At 38.6% G+C, this 14,359-nt stretch overlaps 1 protein-coding gene across 1 annotated transcript in view; it reads left to right on the top strand.

Annotated features, from left to right (window-relative positions):
• The window catches only part of LOC306863661 (connector enhancer of kinase suppressor of ras 2-like), a gene marked incomplete at both ends in the record, with an annotated part of 95,155 nt that extends 84,277 nt beyond the window's left edge, over positions 1-10,878 (top strand). The window contains 2 exons of the mRNA XM_079407170.1: positions 8,322-8,521; positions 10,648-10,878. Of these exons, the coding sequence (XP_079263296.1) occupies positions 8,322-8,521; positions 10,648-10,878 (431 nt within the window). The remainder of the gene's footprint in view (positions 1-8,321; positions 8,522-10,647) is intronic.
• Positions 10,879-14,359: the final 3,481 nt, after the last annotated feature.

Below are 14,359 nucleotides of genomic sequence, written 5' to 3'. Positions count from 1 at the left end.
ACGTTTCGTCTCGTCTCGTTTTCGTCACGTGATAAAGGTTCGTTGACGACGATATTTAGTCATATTTTTTGTTGACGAAAGCAACACTAGTGAACACAGGGATAAAAAGTACCCCATGTGTACACATGGCATCATGGATTCTATCAAATACCAACAGATAAAAAATCAATAAGTGACTGACTCTGTTAGAAATCGTATAATGGGCCATGTTTGGATCTTCCAACCGTACAATAATCCAAACACAAACCTCAAACACAACACAAAAATGGGTCACTGAGCATAAAAAACAAGCTTCTGCTATGGCCATTCCAGTCCTCTGACCTGAACCCTGTAGAAAATGAGTGAGGTGAACTGAAGAGAAGAAGCACCAACATGGAGCTGGGAATCTAAAGGGTCTGAAGTGATTCTGGATGAAGGAATGGTCTCTGATCTCTTGTCAGGTGTTCTCTAACCTCATCAGGCATTACAGGAGAAAATTTAGAGCTGTTCAACTGGCAAATGGAGGTTTCAAAAAGTGTTGAATAAAAGGTTGCCATTAATTGTGGCCAATGTGTATTAGAGAAAAACATTTATTTCATAATTACCTTTCCTCCCATTTTAAATTCTTATTATCCAATGAAAGGTTAGATTTTTGTGATTTTTTTAAATAAAAGATCAAAAGGATTAACAATGCAGATTCATTTCCACAGCCTTCTTTGATCATATTTACCAAGGGTGCCAATATTTTTGGCCATGACTGTATATATATATATATATATATATATATATATATATATGTGTGTGTGTGTGTGTGTGTGTGTGTCTAGGTCTATACTGTAGAAATAAATAAAAGAATATCTATTATATATAAATTTGTTTATATTTATTACTTATATATATATTATATATCAAATTAAAATAATGTAATTATATATATATATATATATATATATATATATATATATATAACATGTATATCAAATTAAAATAATGTAATTTATATATATATATATCAAATTTATATACAAATTTATATACACTCACTGGCCACTTTATTAGGTACACCTTGCTAGTACCGGGTTTGACCCCCTTTTGCTTTCAGAACTGCCTTAATTCTTCGTGGCATAGATTCAACAAGGTGTTGGGAACATTCCTCAGATATTTTGGTCCATATTGACATGATAGCATCACGCAGTTGCTGCAGATTTGTTGGCTGCACATCCATGATGCGAATCTCCATGCGTTCCACCACATCCCAAAGGTTCTCTATTGGATTGAGATCTGGTGACTGTGGAGGCCATTTGAGTAAAGTGAACTCATTGTCATGTTCAAAAAACCAGTCTGAGATGATTTGAGCTTTGTGACATGGTGCATTATCCTGCTGGAAGTAGCCATCAGAAGATAGGTACACTGTAGTCATAAAGGGATGGACATGGTCAGCAACAATACTCAGGCTGTGGGGTTTAAACGGTGCTCAATTGGTACTAAGGTGCCCAAAGTGTGCCAAGAAAATATCCCCCACACCATTACACCACCACCACCAGCCTGAACCGTTGAGACAAGGCAGGATGGAGCCATGCTTTCATGTTCTTTACACCAAATTCTGACCCTGCCATCTGAATGTCGCAGCAGAAATCAAGACTCATCAGACCAGGCAATGTTTTTCCAATCTTCTATTGTCCAGTTTTAGTGAGCCTGTGCGAACCGTAGCCTCCGTTTCCTGTTCTTAGCTGACAGGAGCGGCACCCGGTGTGGTCTTCTGCTGCTGTAGCCCATCTGCTTCAGGGTTCGACGTTTTGTGCGTTCAGAGATGGTATTCTGCATACCTTGGTTGTAACGAGTGGTTATTTGAGTTACTGTTGCCTTTCTATCATCTCTAACCAGTCTGCCCATTCTCCTCTGACCTCTGAAATCATCAAGGCATTTTCGTCCACACAACTACCGCTCACTGGATATTTTCTCTTTTTTGGACCATTCTCTGTAAACCCTAGAGATGGTTGTGCGTGAAAATCCCAGTAGATCAGCAGTTTTTCAAATACTCAGACCAGCCCGTCTGGCACCAACAACCATTCCACGTTCAAAGTCACTTAAATCCCCTTTCTTCCCCATTCTGATGCTCGGTTTGAACTTCAGCAAGTCGTCTTCACCACATCTAGATGCCTAAATGCATTGAGTTGCTGCCATGTGATTGGCTGATTAGCAATTTGTGTTACCAAGCAATTGAACAGGTGTACCTAATAAAGTGGCCAGTGATTGTGTGTGTATATATATATATATCTTGGGTTTTTTGGGGTTTTTTTTGCCAGGACAGATGCTAATTTGGTAATAAATAAATAAGTTACAAATGATGGATAATTATTAGAATATAATTATTATAGCCTATATATATATTTATTTAGATTAGGACTGTCAAATTGAGACTTCAAAAGTTTAATTTCCCCTGATCCATAAATTCTGTAATTAGTTTAATTAATTTTGATGTGACTTAATCCGGCTTTTGCAAAGGTACTACTACTGAATACCCTTTATTATTATTTTGCAACGTGAGTTGCTGTGCATGGCAGAAAATAAACGGTTCTGATGACAAGATCAGCTCAAATCAAGTCCTCTAAAACCTCTTTACCACGTTCTATTCGATTTTAATAACCCCTCTTATTATGAGAACAGTAGGCACAGCAGAGTTATTTTAATACATGTGTGAATTTATTTGAGTGCTTCGATATTAAATTGTTAAGAGCAGTGCTCTCACAGAGGAACGTGTGCAGGGATTTGAGGCTCTTTTTCTGTCTATATCTCTTCCTGTGTTGTCTTAGCTTCTGTGTCCTTCTCTTTTTACCCGTTTGAGTGTGTGTTGGTGCTGTATGAAGCATAAACAGTGTCTTAGTTGCAGATTTTTTTTAGCTGTGCTGTGAGGTTCCCCACTGAGATCTGTCCACTTGTTTCTTACATACATGCGCATGCAGGCATCTTCTTCCAGAAATAGCAGCATGCTCTTTCCTATGAAACTCATTTTAACCCTGCAGTATTGTTGTGGTTCTGTCACAAGCTCCTGACCCACTTCACTTTACTTTACTGTATGGTTTTGATTTACAAGGACAGTGCATCTTTATAGAGATTTCTGTAAGCCTGTTAGTTTTAACCTGTAGTACCTGGACATGTATCATGACCATAAATCGAAAATTGCCTAAGAATTTATAAATCAGAAACATGGATAGTCTTTTAAATAAATAAAATTTACATTTTAATTGTTACCCTGAGGGACACTAAAACATTTATCAGAACTTTAGCTTTCTCATTTTAGCTTCTTAAATTTAGCTTTGTATTAATATTCATTTAAAAAAAATAATTAAAATTTAATGTTTGTTTAATGCATCTTTTTTTTCCTACAAAAATAGTTTCAGACCACGGCCAGGTTTTCCAAAGGTTCATGAGGGAACTGCAGGGTGTTTGTGAGTTGATGAAAAGCTAATAATTGACTAAATCAATGAAGAGATGGATTTTGAAATTTAAAATAAAAATGACAATAAATCCTTTGAAAATAAAAAATAACCCTTACTGGAAAAGACAAAATATTGTATTTCTTTAGCTGCATGTCATTTCACCATTAAACATAAAAGAGTTATAAACATGCAAGTATGATGTTAAATTATTGAAATATTAACTTCAAAAGCTGTACTTCACACTGACAAAAAAGTTTGTGAATACCTGGTTGTTAATCAGCTTTCGAAGAACTTGTTTTAAAGTGCATAATCATACTGTTGATTATAAAACAACAGTCTATATGCTATATTACTACTTGCTTGACAACCATAAACTCTCTACAGATATGCAAATTAACTTTATTACTTGGAGGAATGATTGTTTATTTGGATTATTACTGTAAATGTAGCTACTTTTTACTTTACTTTTTTAAATGACTGTAATACTCTACCTCATGGATTATTTTAAAAAAGTGAAGTGACATTCAGCCAAGTATGGTGACCCATACTCGGAATTCGTGCTCTGCATTTAACCCATCCAACGTGCACACACACAGCAGTGAACACACACACACCGTGAACACACACCCGGAGCAGTGGGCAGCCATTTATGCTGCGGCGCCCGGGGAGCAGTTGGGGGTTCGGTGCCTTGCTCAAGGGCACCTCAGTCGTGGTATTGAGGGTGGAGAGAGCGCTGGACATTCACTCCCCCCACCTACAATTCCTGCCGGCCCGAGACTCGAACTCACAACCTTTGGATCACGAGTCCAACTCTCTAACCATTAGGCCACGACTTCCCCTATTATTATTGCTTTAACCTTGTAGTTAGCAGTAAATTATGAATGGGCTATTAATTCTCTCCTGTTTTCTGTTTGGTCTGGTGTCCGGGTAGACTCATTTCTCTCCACAAACCTCACAGGAAGCCGCCCATTTGCTGCTGGATTACCACTCTGTTTATCTCCCTCGTGTTACTTTTCATCTTCCCCTCGTCTCGCAGTCTATGGCCTCATGGCTCATTGCCATCTCACCATCTATATTCCCCATCTCGCTGCCCATCTCCACTATCTCACCACCAATCTGCCCATCTCACTTCCCATCGGCTTTTTCCCAACTTTCTCTTCTAATATTCCCCTTTTTCTTCATCTCAGACAGATCTCCAGCAGCCCTTTATATATAATCCCAGTGGCTTTTAATGAGCTTCCCTCTTATCTGTGTCTGCTATATAGCTCTGTTTCTATCTCTCTCTGGAGGAGTAGGGGGCATCTGTTAGTCATCCGCAGAGCCCATTCGTGCTGTACTACATACTGAAGAGAAAAGAGAGGCGCAGCCTATTGATCGTGACTCTCAATCGCATGTTTCCCAGCAACTGGAGAGAACGATTGGGTCGTGCAAAGCCAGAGTTTTCAGAGTTCTGTGCCATTTAACAAGTTCTAAAAGAATCACAAAGAGCTTTAAAACTTAATTGATTTACTCCGGTTTAGTCGTTGTTATTGTAATCTGTCACATGGCTAACCAAGCGGTCGAAAAAATGCTTTTTCTTTCAAGTTATTGCAGGCGTGTAATAAAAGCAGGGCTTGCCAGCTTTCACCCTAAATATACAAAAAGTAATATGCTAAAAAAAAGTTAGAGAGACGTGGCCTGACTTACTGATCTAATGATTTTTGACATAATGGGGCGTTGGTGCATAAATGGATAATGCCGGAATTAATCATTATTTAGACTTTATTCACAATTTTCTTTTTTTTTGTATTCAATTGATTTTCATCTACAGCTGTTCTGTTTTAACCTCCTTATTCAGTAATCATTCAAACTTGATTCCATTGCCAAATGTGACATATATTATATCTGCAGCGTGTGGTGGGAGGCACAGTGTGGGACTGCTGTCCTCTTGTGGTTGTTCAAAACAGTGTCTAAATACACACCCTACATACAGTATCTGCTAATAAGTCCCAGCACTAGATACTGTTCATGGCCCACGTGTTTTACCTACACAAACACTACAACAACAGGACTGGAGTGACTCAACCTATTTCCTGACTAACACATGAGCACCTGGATATACAGTACACATGCAGACAGAAAGAGCAAAAAAACACACACAACATGCCACCTGCTTGACAGAATGTCTGTCAGAGTGATTGACTGCCAAACCTGAGTAGCCTTAACAGAGTTTTTCTCTGCTGTGTTAAATTAAATGAACATAGCATTTTAAACACTTATGAGATCTGTCTTCTAGTCTTGCTGTCCTTCTTTACGTGTCTACCATCACCAAACTGCACTTACTCAACCCATTAGACCATCTTAGACCACGTAAGACCACCAAAAGACCATATTAGACTAGCTAATAATTATGATTGAGTTGACCAACTAATAACCAGCTTAAATCAGATGATCATCTTATACTATTTTAGACCAGCTACTGGTTATGTTGACCAGCTGATGATCAATAAATGACCAGCTTAAACTAGCTAATAGACAGCATAGATCAGGAATGGCTATCTTAGACCAGCAAATAACCATCTTAGCATTTTATACCATGTTAGACCAGCGAATGATCAGCGTAGACCATGTTAGGCCAGTTAATGATTATGTTGACCAGCTGATGATCAATAAATGACCAGCTTAAACTAGACAGTCTAATAGACAGCTTAGATCAGTGAATGGCTATCTTAGACCAGCGAATGACTATCACATCTTTGACCATGTTAGACCATCCTATCACCATTTTAGACTGTTATACCAGCGAATGATCAGCTTAGACCATGTTAGACCAGATAACGATTATGTAGACCAGCAAAAGACTAGTTTAAACCAGCTAATGACCACCCAGCAAACAAGCCTGCAAGGCCTCTGAGATTTTGCTCATTGGTAAAATGTTGGCCCCTTAGTGCTGGCCCTACACGGGCAACCCTCACATAGCCCACACTATTAATCTACAACTGGGGTGCCCAACCCTGGTCCTGATCAAACACATCTGAACCAACTAATTAGGATCTGAAGGAGCAGTTGATAATTACAGACAGGTTTGTGTAATCAGGGTTGGAGCTGAACTCTGTAGGAAGGTAGATCTCCAGGAACAGGATGCACCCCTGATCTATAACAATACTTTCACTTTAAATACTTTTCAGCAACTATAACTTAAGTCTTTGGGAAAAAACAGTTATTATACATATGAAATGGATGCAGTCACCACATAACTAATGTCTATATTGTCAAAAATGTACAGTAGTCAAAGGGATTTCAAATCAATGGATTTATTAAATACAAAACAGAAAACATTCAATTCAGGTTAATACAGCTACATATAGCCAAAAATTTAAATACACAAAAGTACAACAACAAAAAAAACAAACAAAGCTATATAAGATTGTAGGATTTCATCATGTGAAAGCTGATCTGTAGTACATCAATGTCCAAAAACTGTCCATAGCTGAAGTTTGCTGATAGCAAATGAATAATCCATCCTCTTGTAATGAAAACAATCCACAGCTCTCAAACACCAGACTCTTCCTAACCAGGAACAATCAAAAATAGTCTATGGTCTCACGTCGAAAAGAACTGTAAATCCATATTCAAACTGGACCATGATGTGGTAACCTCACCAATAAAGAGTCCTTCTAAAATGCATACAAATACACTGTCTTAAACTCTTAGCATAAATCCAAACACAGGCCATACATACGTGTGTCATCTCTGCAAAAAAAACAAAAAAACATCAGCAAGGTACACTTTTAAAAAGAAAAAAGAAACTCCTTTAGACTGGGCTTGAAATGACACATTTCCCAACCAGGACACAGCACAATGTGTTCAACAGGTGTGCCATGCTGGCTACTGATGCTTGCTATTGCTAACCTTCTACCACGTGACTTTACTTAAGGAAACCTAAAACACCCATCCCTAGTGGTAAGGAAGAAAACTGCCCACAAAATTCTTATTAACAGGCTCATGTCTGGCCCACACTGGGCCATCATTGGATTAATGTGGGCAGTCCCATAGTGTGGGCTGCTCACAGAGAGCCTGCGGTGAGCCCAAAGCTGTGGGCCTCGTCTGGGCAAGCCCACACTGGGCCTGTTTAGGTTTGATGTGGGCTGGCCCTAGCCCACTGTGCCCGCAAAAAGCCAGCATCAGCCCCGCAAGAACATGTTTGCAGGGCATCTTAGAGTATGTTAGACCATCTAAAACCAGCTAAAGACCCACTTAGATCACGAAAGACCATCTATTGACCATCTGAGACCAACTAATTATCATGTTGGTATGCTAATGACCAGCTTAAACCACGTAATTAACACTTAGTCCATGTTAGACCAGTAATGGCAATCTTAGAAACCATCTAACGTATTCCAAAATACCTCTTCAATTCTAAGCTAGATTTTTAAGCAGGAAAGTGTTAAACACATTGAGAAGGGCAGATGTGTGTGTGTGTGTGTGTGTGTGTGTGTGTGCATTGCAGACAGACAGAGATGGAGAGAAAAAGAGATGTTGTGTTGGCACAGAGATACCTAGCACCCGTTTCTTCAAACGATAACAGATAAAAACCGAGACGGCAAGAAAAAATGTTCCCATATTTACATAAATCTGAGCCTGATTAAGCATTTATCTATGGCAGCCTGATGAAAGACACTTCTCGTCCAGGTCTTATGTCATTTCTCTCTTTCTACCTTCACAATTCCAGACTAACAAACTAAATAAATGAGCCGAGCATCATCAGCATACAAATACCAGCCTACACACCTGATTGAACATTAAAATGCACAGCTTAAATGTTGCAATCTGTTTATTTCTGTTCCAATCCCACTCAAAATTGTGCCTTGCTGGTCGAGCCACCCCTCATTAACTCTGGCTTTCTGTGGCACCCCCCCACAGGCGGGGAGCAGGAGTGCCATGGGCAGGCGGATTCGCTTGGTGATTTGTACCGGGCGCTGGAGCGTGCCAGTCTGTCGCCTATTGGTGAGCACCGCCTTTCCACCCGTTTGGAGTACAAACACCTTTTCATCCGGCGTTGCAACGATCCACAGCTAAATGACAAACTGCATCATCTTCGCATCCTGCAGAGCACGCTAAAGGTATCTGACCTCTGCTGCCGCATGGGTCCCACTGCACCGTGTGTGCCTGTTTGTTTCATCTGTCCCGTCTGCCCATCCGTCCCTCTCCGTCTGTCTGATGTCTGTGGGGTTCTGGGGAAAGCAGGACTTTTGTGTGTGTGTTTCCATTTTGACACAATGACTTAGCCAAACTGCTATCCCAGAATCCCATCCATGTTAGACGGAGTTCTCTGTCTGGTGTGGGAGGTGGGTTTTGGCCAAACTCTGAACCCTGCTTTTCTGTGTTGGGTTAATCTGGTTTAGGCTTCACCTGGTGCCATTGGGTCTTCCCATGGTTGGATCACTCAGTCCGTGCCTATGCTGTGAACCCCCCCTCCAACGCCAGGCTGTTACACTGTGCTTATTATGTTGGGGCAGAGCCTCCAGTTGCATTGTGGGTATTATAAACAGTTGGTCAATAGAAAAGAAATGTTCCAAAACATAGGATCCAAGGTGGACCATTAATTATGAGCTAATGACAATCTTAGACAAACTAATTACCAGATTATGACACGTTTAACCAGGATAATGACCATCTTACACTAGTTAATGACCAATTTAAATCAGCTAATGACCATCTTAGACAAGCATATGAGCAGCTAATGACTAGCTTATGCCATCTTAGACAAGCTAATGTCCATCTTAGACTAGCTAATCACCACGCTTACTACCTAATAACCAGTTAAGACCAGCTAATAACAAGTTTAAAGCAAATAATGACTATTTTAGACCAACTTATAACCATGATAGACCAGCTAATAATCCGTTTTGACCTGTTAATGATCATTTTAGACCAGCCAATTTCTATATTGACCACCTAATAATCAGTTTAGACCAGCTAATGACTATCTTAGACCTGCTAATCACCCTGTTGACCAGTTAATAACCAGTTAAGATGAATTAATAACCATCTTAGAACAGATAATTACTATCTCGACCAGCTAATAGCCAACTTAAGCTAATTACCATTGGTAAGGCCAAACTTTTCTCTGAACCCTGCTTCTCTGGGGGTTAACCTGGTTTAGGTCTTCCCATGGTTGGGTCAGTCAGTCTGTGAACCCTCCCTCCAACCCCAGGCTGTTACGCTGTGCTTATTATGTTGGGGCAGATCCTCTAGTTGCATTGTGAGTATTATAAAAAGTTGGTCAAAAGAAAAAAAAGTTTCCAAAACCAATAATGATGCACTAATGACCAAATCATGACCTGTTAAAACCAGGTGATGACCATCTTAGACCAGTTAATGAATTGTTTAAACCAGCTAATGAGCATTTTAGACCAGCATATGAGCTAGCTTAGACAAACTAATGACCATGTTGACTAGCTAATAACCAGCTAATCACCTTATTGACCAGCAACTAACAAGTTTAAACCAACTAATGACTATCTTAGACCAACTAATGACCATGATAGATCAGCTAATCACCAGGTCGACCAGCTAATAACCAGTTTTTACCAGCTAATGATATCTTAGACCTGCTAATCACCATGTTGACCAGCTAATAACCAGTTTAAATGAGCCAATACATGTCTTAGACCAAATAATCACTATGTTGACCAGCTAATATTAGCTAGTCTAATATGGTCTTTAATAAAAAACAAAAAAACAATTAAAACTTAAATGAGCTAATGACCATTGGAAAGGCCAAACTCTTCTTTGAACCCTGCTTCTCTATGTGGGATAACCTGGTTTAGGCTCCACCTGGTGCCTTTTTTTTTTTCTTCCTGTGGTTGGGTCAGTCGGTCCGTGCCTCTGCTGTGACCTCCCCCCCACCACCCTTCCCGGACTGCTGCGCTGTGCTTATTATGTTGGGGCAGAACCTCCCATTGCATTGGGAGGGTATTATAAACATCCCTTATCACTCAGACTTGAATGAAAGAAGGTTAATTGGGGGCACGAAGCTCCACAGTGCCAGAGGACTCCAGTCAAGTCTGAGCATGCTATGTGTGTTTGCGTGTTTGTCGCTCTGCTCATCTAGGTTGAGTCCACATCGCTTCACGTCTACGCTAACCGCCTGTGGCGTGCTTGACTATGACATCCTAAACACTGTATGAAGGAGACTGTATCTGTAATGCCCACCCTCCACTGCTCTCTTTCTTCACTCCCATAGGACAGGGAGGGCGAGGTAGCACTGATTGACAAGCTGCTGGCCAATCCTAAGCTCACGTCCTCAGAGTTCCAGGAATGGAAGAAAGTTTACATGGAGCTGTTTTCATCAGAGACGCAGCGGGACCGTCAGCCAAGCCCCGCCTCTGAGCCCAGCCCTGCCGCCACACCTGAACCCGCCCCTCGCACACCCTCCCTCTCACACACACACTCCTACATTGAGACTCATGTCTGACGCACACAAACGCACGCTGCGATCACTCTACACGAAAATGCCGCAACATTATTTGAAGTAGTCGTCGCTCACAACCAGCGGACACAGTCTCACTTCCATGGACCTTAGGCTGGACATTGAAGCTAAAGTAAGGTTTGAATTGGTGTTTGTGGACATTTTAATTACGAGGCTGTGAGGAATATTTATGTGCAGAATTAACATTTATGTATATCATAATGGATTGATGCATGATTCAAGATTTATAATTTCAGTAAATAAGTTACATTATTTAATAATTAGTATAAAATTAACCAAGAGAGCATCTCAGATTACACTTTAAGTAAATACTGTCAAGTTTGGCTTTCTTTGTCATTATTCATATTTGTTTGTATCCATTGAAGCAATGCAAGTTAAAATTTGTTATTTTCTTGCTCAGTTATGAAATATAGAGTTTATGTTCTATAATATTCTGAGAATATATTTGGAATCGCAATATATTGACAATATATTCATATATTTTACCACAGCATATTAGTATCATATCAGTTATAGCCATGTTTTTTTTTTTTTTTTATATATATATATAAGATTTTTTATTTGAATTTAAATGTATCATGACATTTTTGATATATCAGCCAATAGTTGATATTTAATTGTGCATGCGCTTCTATTTTTACATTTGGATTACCTGTCATCTAGCACACTTAAAATTAATGTTTAAAAACTATTATTAACTAATCATTTAAAAACAAATCTTAACATGAATATCTATTTTACATACTGTACATTACAATTTTGTGATGCCTAAATTCACTTAGCATTTTACAGTACACTATTTAGTGCTTGATTATTTTAAATGTATTTAGAAGAAATTGGATGACAATTTTCATTTTGGGCATAAAAATAATTATTGGCACAATTTTATGATTTTTAATTTTAGTTCATCCCAAAGATTCGTTGTAAGGCTGAACAGTCGACACCAAGGTCTCCACCATTTCAACCTGTTAAACATACTGTACTTTTATGCCTCACAGTCTCGTTTTAATTTATGTCAAATTTGATACAGCATCTTCCCTGATTAAGGTCCATAAACACAAATTCTCCTCACTTTTGCTTGTACTCTCACATCCTGACAGAAACCGCAGACTTAGTCTACATGTGCTATTTAAATACTTGAAAAACATTGTTTATGCACGCACAGATAGCTGTACAAACAAAGCTCTCTCAATGGCTCGACTCGCAACCCACAAGCTTCAGAGTATGCCACTTCTGTACACAGGGTTGCCATGGTTACCAGTCCTCCAAGTGGCTCAGACAAGGAGAGACAATGCTGTCGCACCGAGAACAAACCTGGCCAAACCACCACTAGACAGGAAGCTGAGATAGAACCAGAGCACTTGAACTTGGAAATGGAAACTACGGACTTGAACTCTGAGAGAAAATGCACATCCGAGGCGCCTTTCGAACTCTAAACACACTGACTGGCATACGCTACCTGTGTTTGTCTGTCTTTTTGAAGCAAATCTCTGGACACACAGACGGTCATCACACATGTTGTCTGCCATGTTTATATGCTACTTTAGCTATATACTCTATTGTATCATACTATATATTTATGATCTGTTGTTATACATCGGCTGGCCCCGACTTATAGCACTTGTACATTCGTGTGGAAGTTGTGTGCGTGTGCATGAACATGGAACACTGATGTGGTTGTCTCATCTCACCACAATCTCCGTAGAGTGTTCGGATATACCAAGAAAAGGCCTTTAAAGGAATATTCCTGGTTCAAAATCAGATCAGTTCTATTGACAGCATCTTTGGCTCGGTGCCAGTTTCCACAGTCAGTCATTTTGGCTCAACCGTAATAATGCTCTTAAAATGGAAGTCTATGGGGCAAGGCAATTTACAGGCAAAAAAGTGCAGCTTGTATTTGTGTCTCTAAAGTTGCCTAAATAATCCTTGTGAGACTTTTCTAGGAGCAGAACTTTTGGTAATTCCTGAGGGTGGATTTGTCTCTGTGTAAACAGACTATAAGGTTTATAGAGTTCACAGTCAAAAGATTGGATATGGACTTTCAGTTGTAATGTTTTAAACTGTTTTATTTATTATAAGAAATGTATTATTTGATATAATAATAATAATAATAATTATTATTATTATTATTATTATTATTATGGATGTACAGTCTACCATATTATTATTTTTTGATTGTATCAGTCAACTACAGACACAATTAGATATTACATTGTACATTAAAACTGTCACAATGCCTAAATTCAGTGCATTTATTGCAAATGAACAGCGAATTTAAGTGTTTTATTTGTGATTTATTTAGATTTTTCATTCAATTTATTTACAACAGAATAGAATTTTTATATTTTATCAATTATTGTCCATAACATAGATATAATTATTGGCTTATCCGTATCGGCCACTTTTTATATACCAGTGCATCTCCAATAATAATCATGCTTATTGTTATGATTATTATGATTATCATGCATAATGTTTAAGTCCCCTGGATCTATGAGTTTTTGATGTTGATCAATTAAAACAAGGCTGTGAGGCATACAATTACAGTATGTTTAATAGGTTGAAGAGTTTGTTTGTTTTGAGTGTTCAGCCTTAAAATGAAACTTTGGTATGAACTGAGATCAAAAATCGTAAAATTGTGGCTGATACAATAAACCAATAATTATTTTCATGCCCAAAATTAAAATTTCATTCAATTTTGTCTAAATATATATATTTTTTCTTAAACACTAAAAACTGAATGTTGTACTGTAAAATGCTACAAGTGAATTTAGGCATCACAGAATTATAATGTACAGTATCAAAATGAATATTCATTTTTAAAATTAGTTTTTAAATGATTAGTTAATAATAATAATAATAATAATAATTCATTACATTTATATAGCGCTTTTCTGCTTTTCTAAGCACTCAAAGCGCTCTACATTGTGAGGGGTGGCGTCTCCTCGTCCACCACCAGTGATAACAAAGATAACCAATAATAGTTTTTAAACATTAATTTTAAGTGAGTATTAGATGACACTCACTTACAATTATGTTGTAAACATCAATTTCTACATATATTGGGGTCCAGTGCCTTGTCCTAATTAGAAACGAGTCAAAATAATTGAATGTGGTAATTGACAGAATGCTAAGATTGCTGTGTCATCTTGTATTGAACCTGGAATATTTCTGTGCCTATGCCGTGAACACTTCTCGACAGAGCGTAGCGCCTTGCCAAACTCAGCCTCTGATAACGGATGAGCATTCAGTGAAGTGTGTGGGCTTTGATTGGTAGAAAATTGCACGAGCTCCATTATCCTGAAGCAGCATTATCTCTGTAACTTGAGTCAAATTATGGAAGTTCTCTCTTTACTACGGTTTCCTGATATTATGAGGTGAAATTATGTGTCTCTTCGCAAATGAGAATTCATAATCAAAAACAGATTTACACGTGATGTTCCTAGCACAAAAATGTGCATCCTTG

The sequence above is a fragment of the Barbus barbus genome, assembly GCF_936440315.1.
Source record: "Barbus barbus genome assembly, chromosome: 44".
Classification (NCBI taxonomy): Eukaryota; Metazoa; Chordata; class Actinopteri; order Cypriniformes; family Cyprinidae; genus Barbus; species Barbus barbus.
The sequence above is the reverse complement of the archived record's forward strand: the minus strand, read 5'-3'. Positions and strand labels throughout refer to the sequence as shown.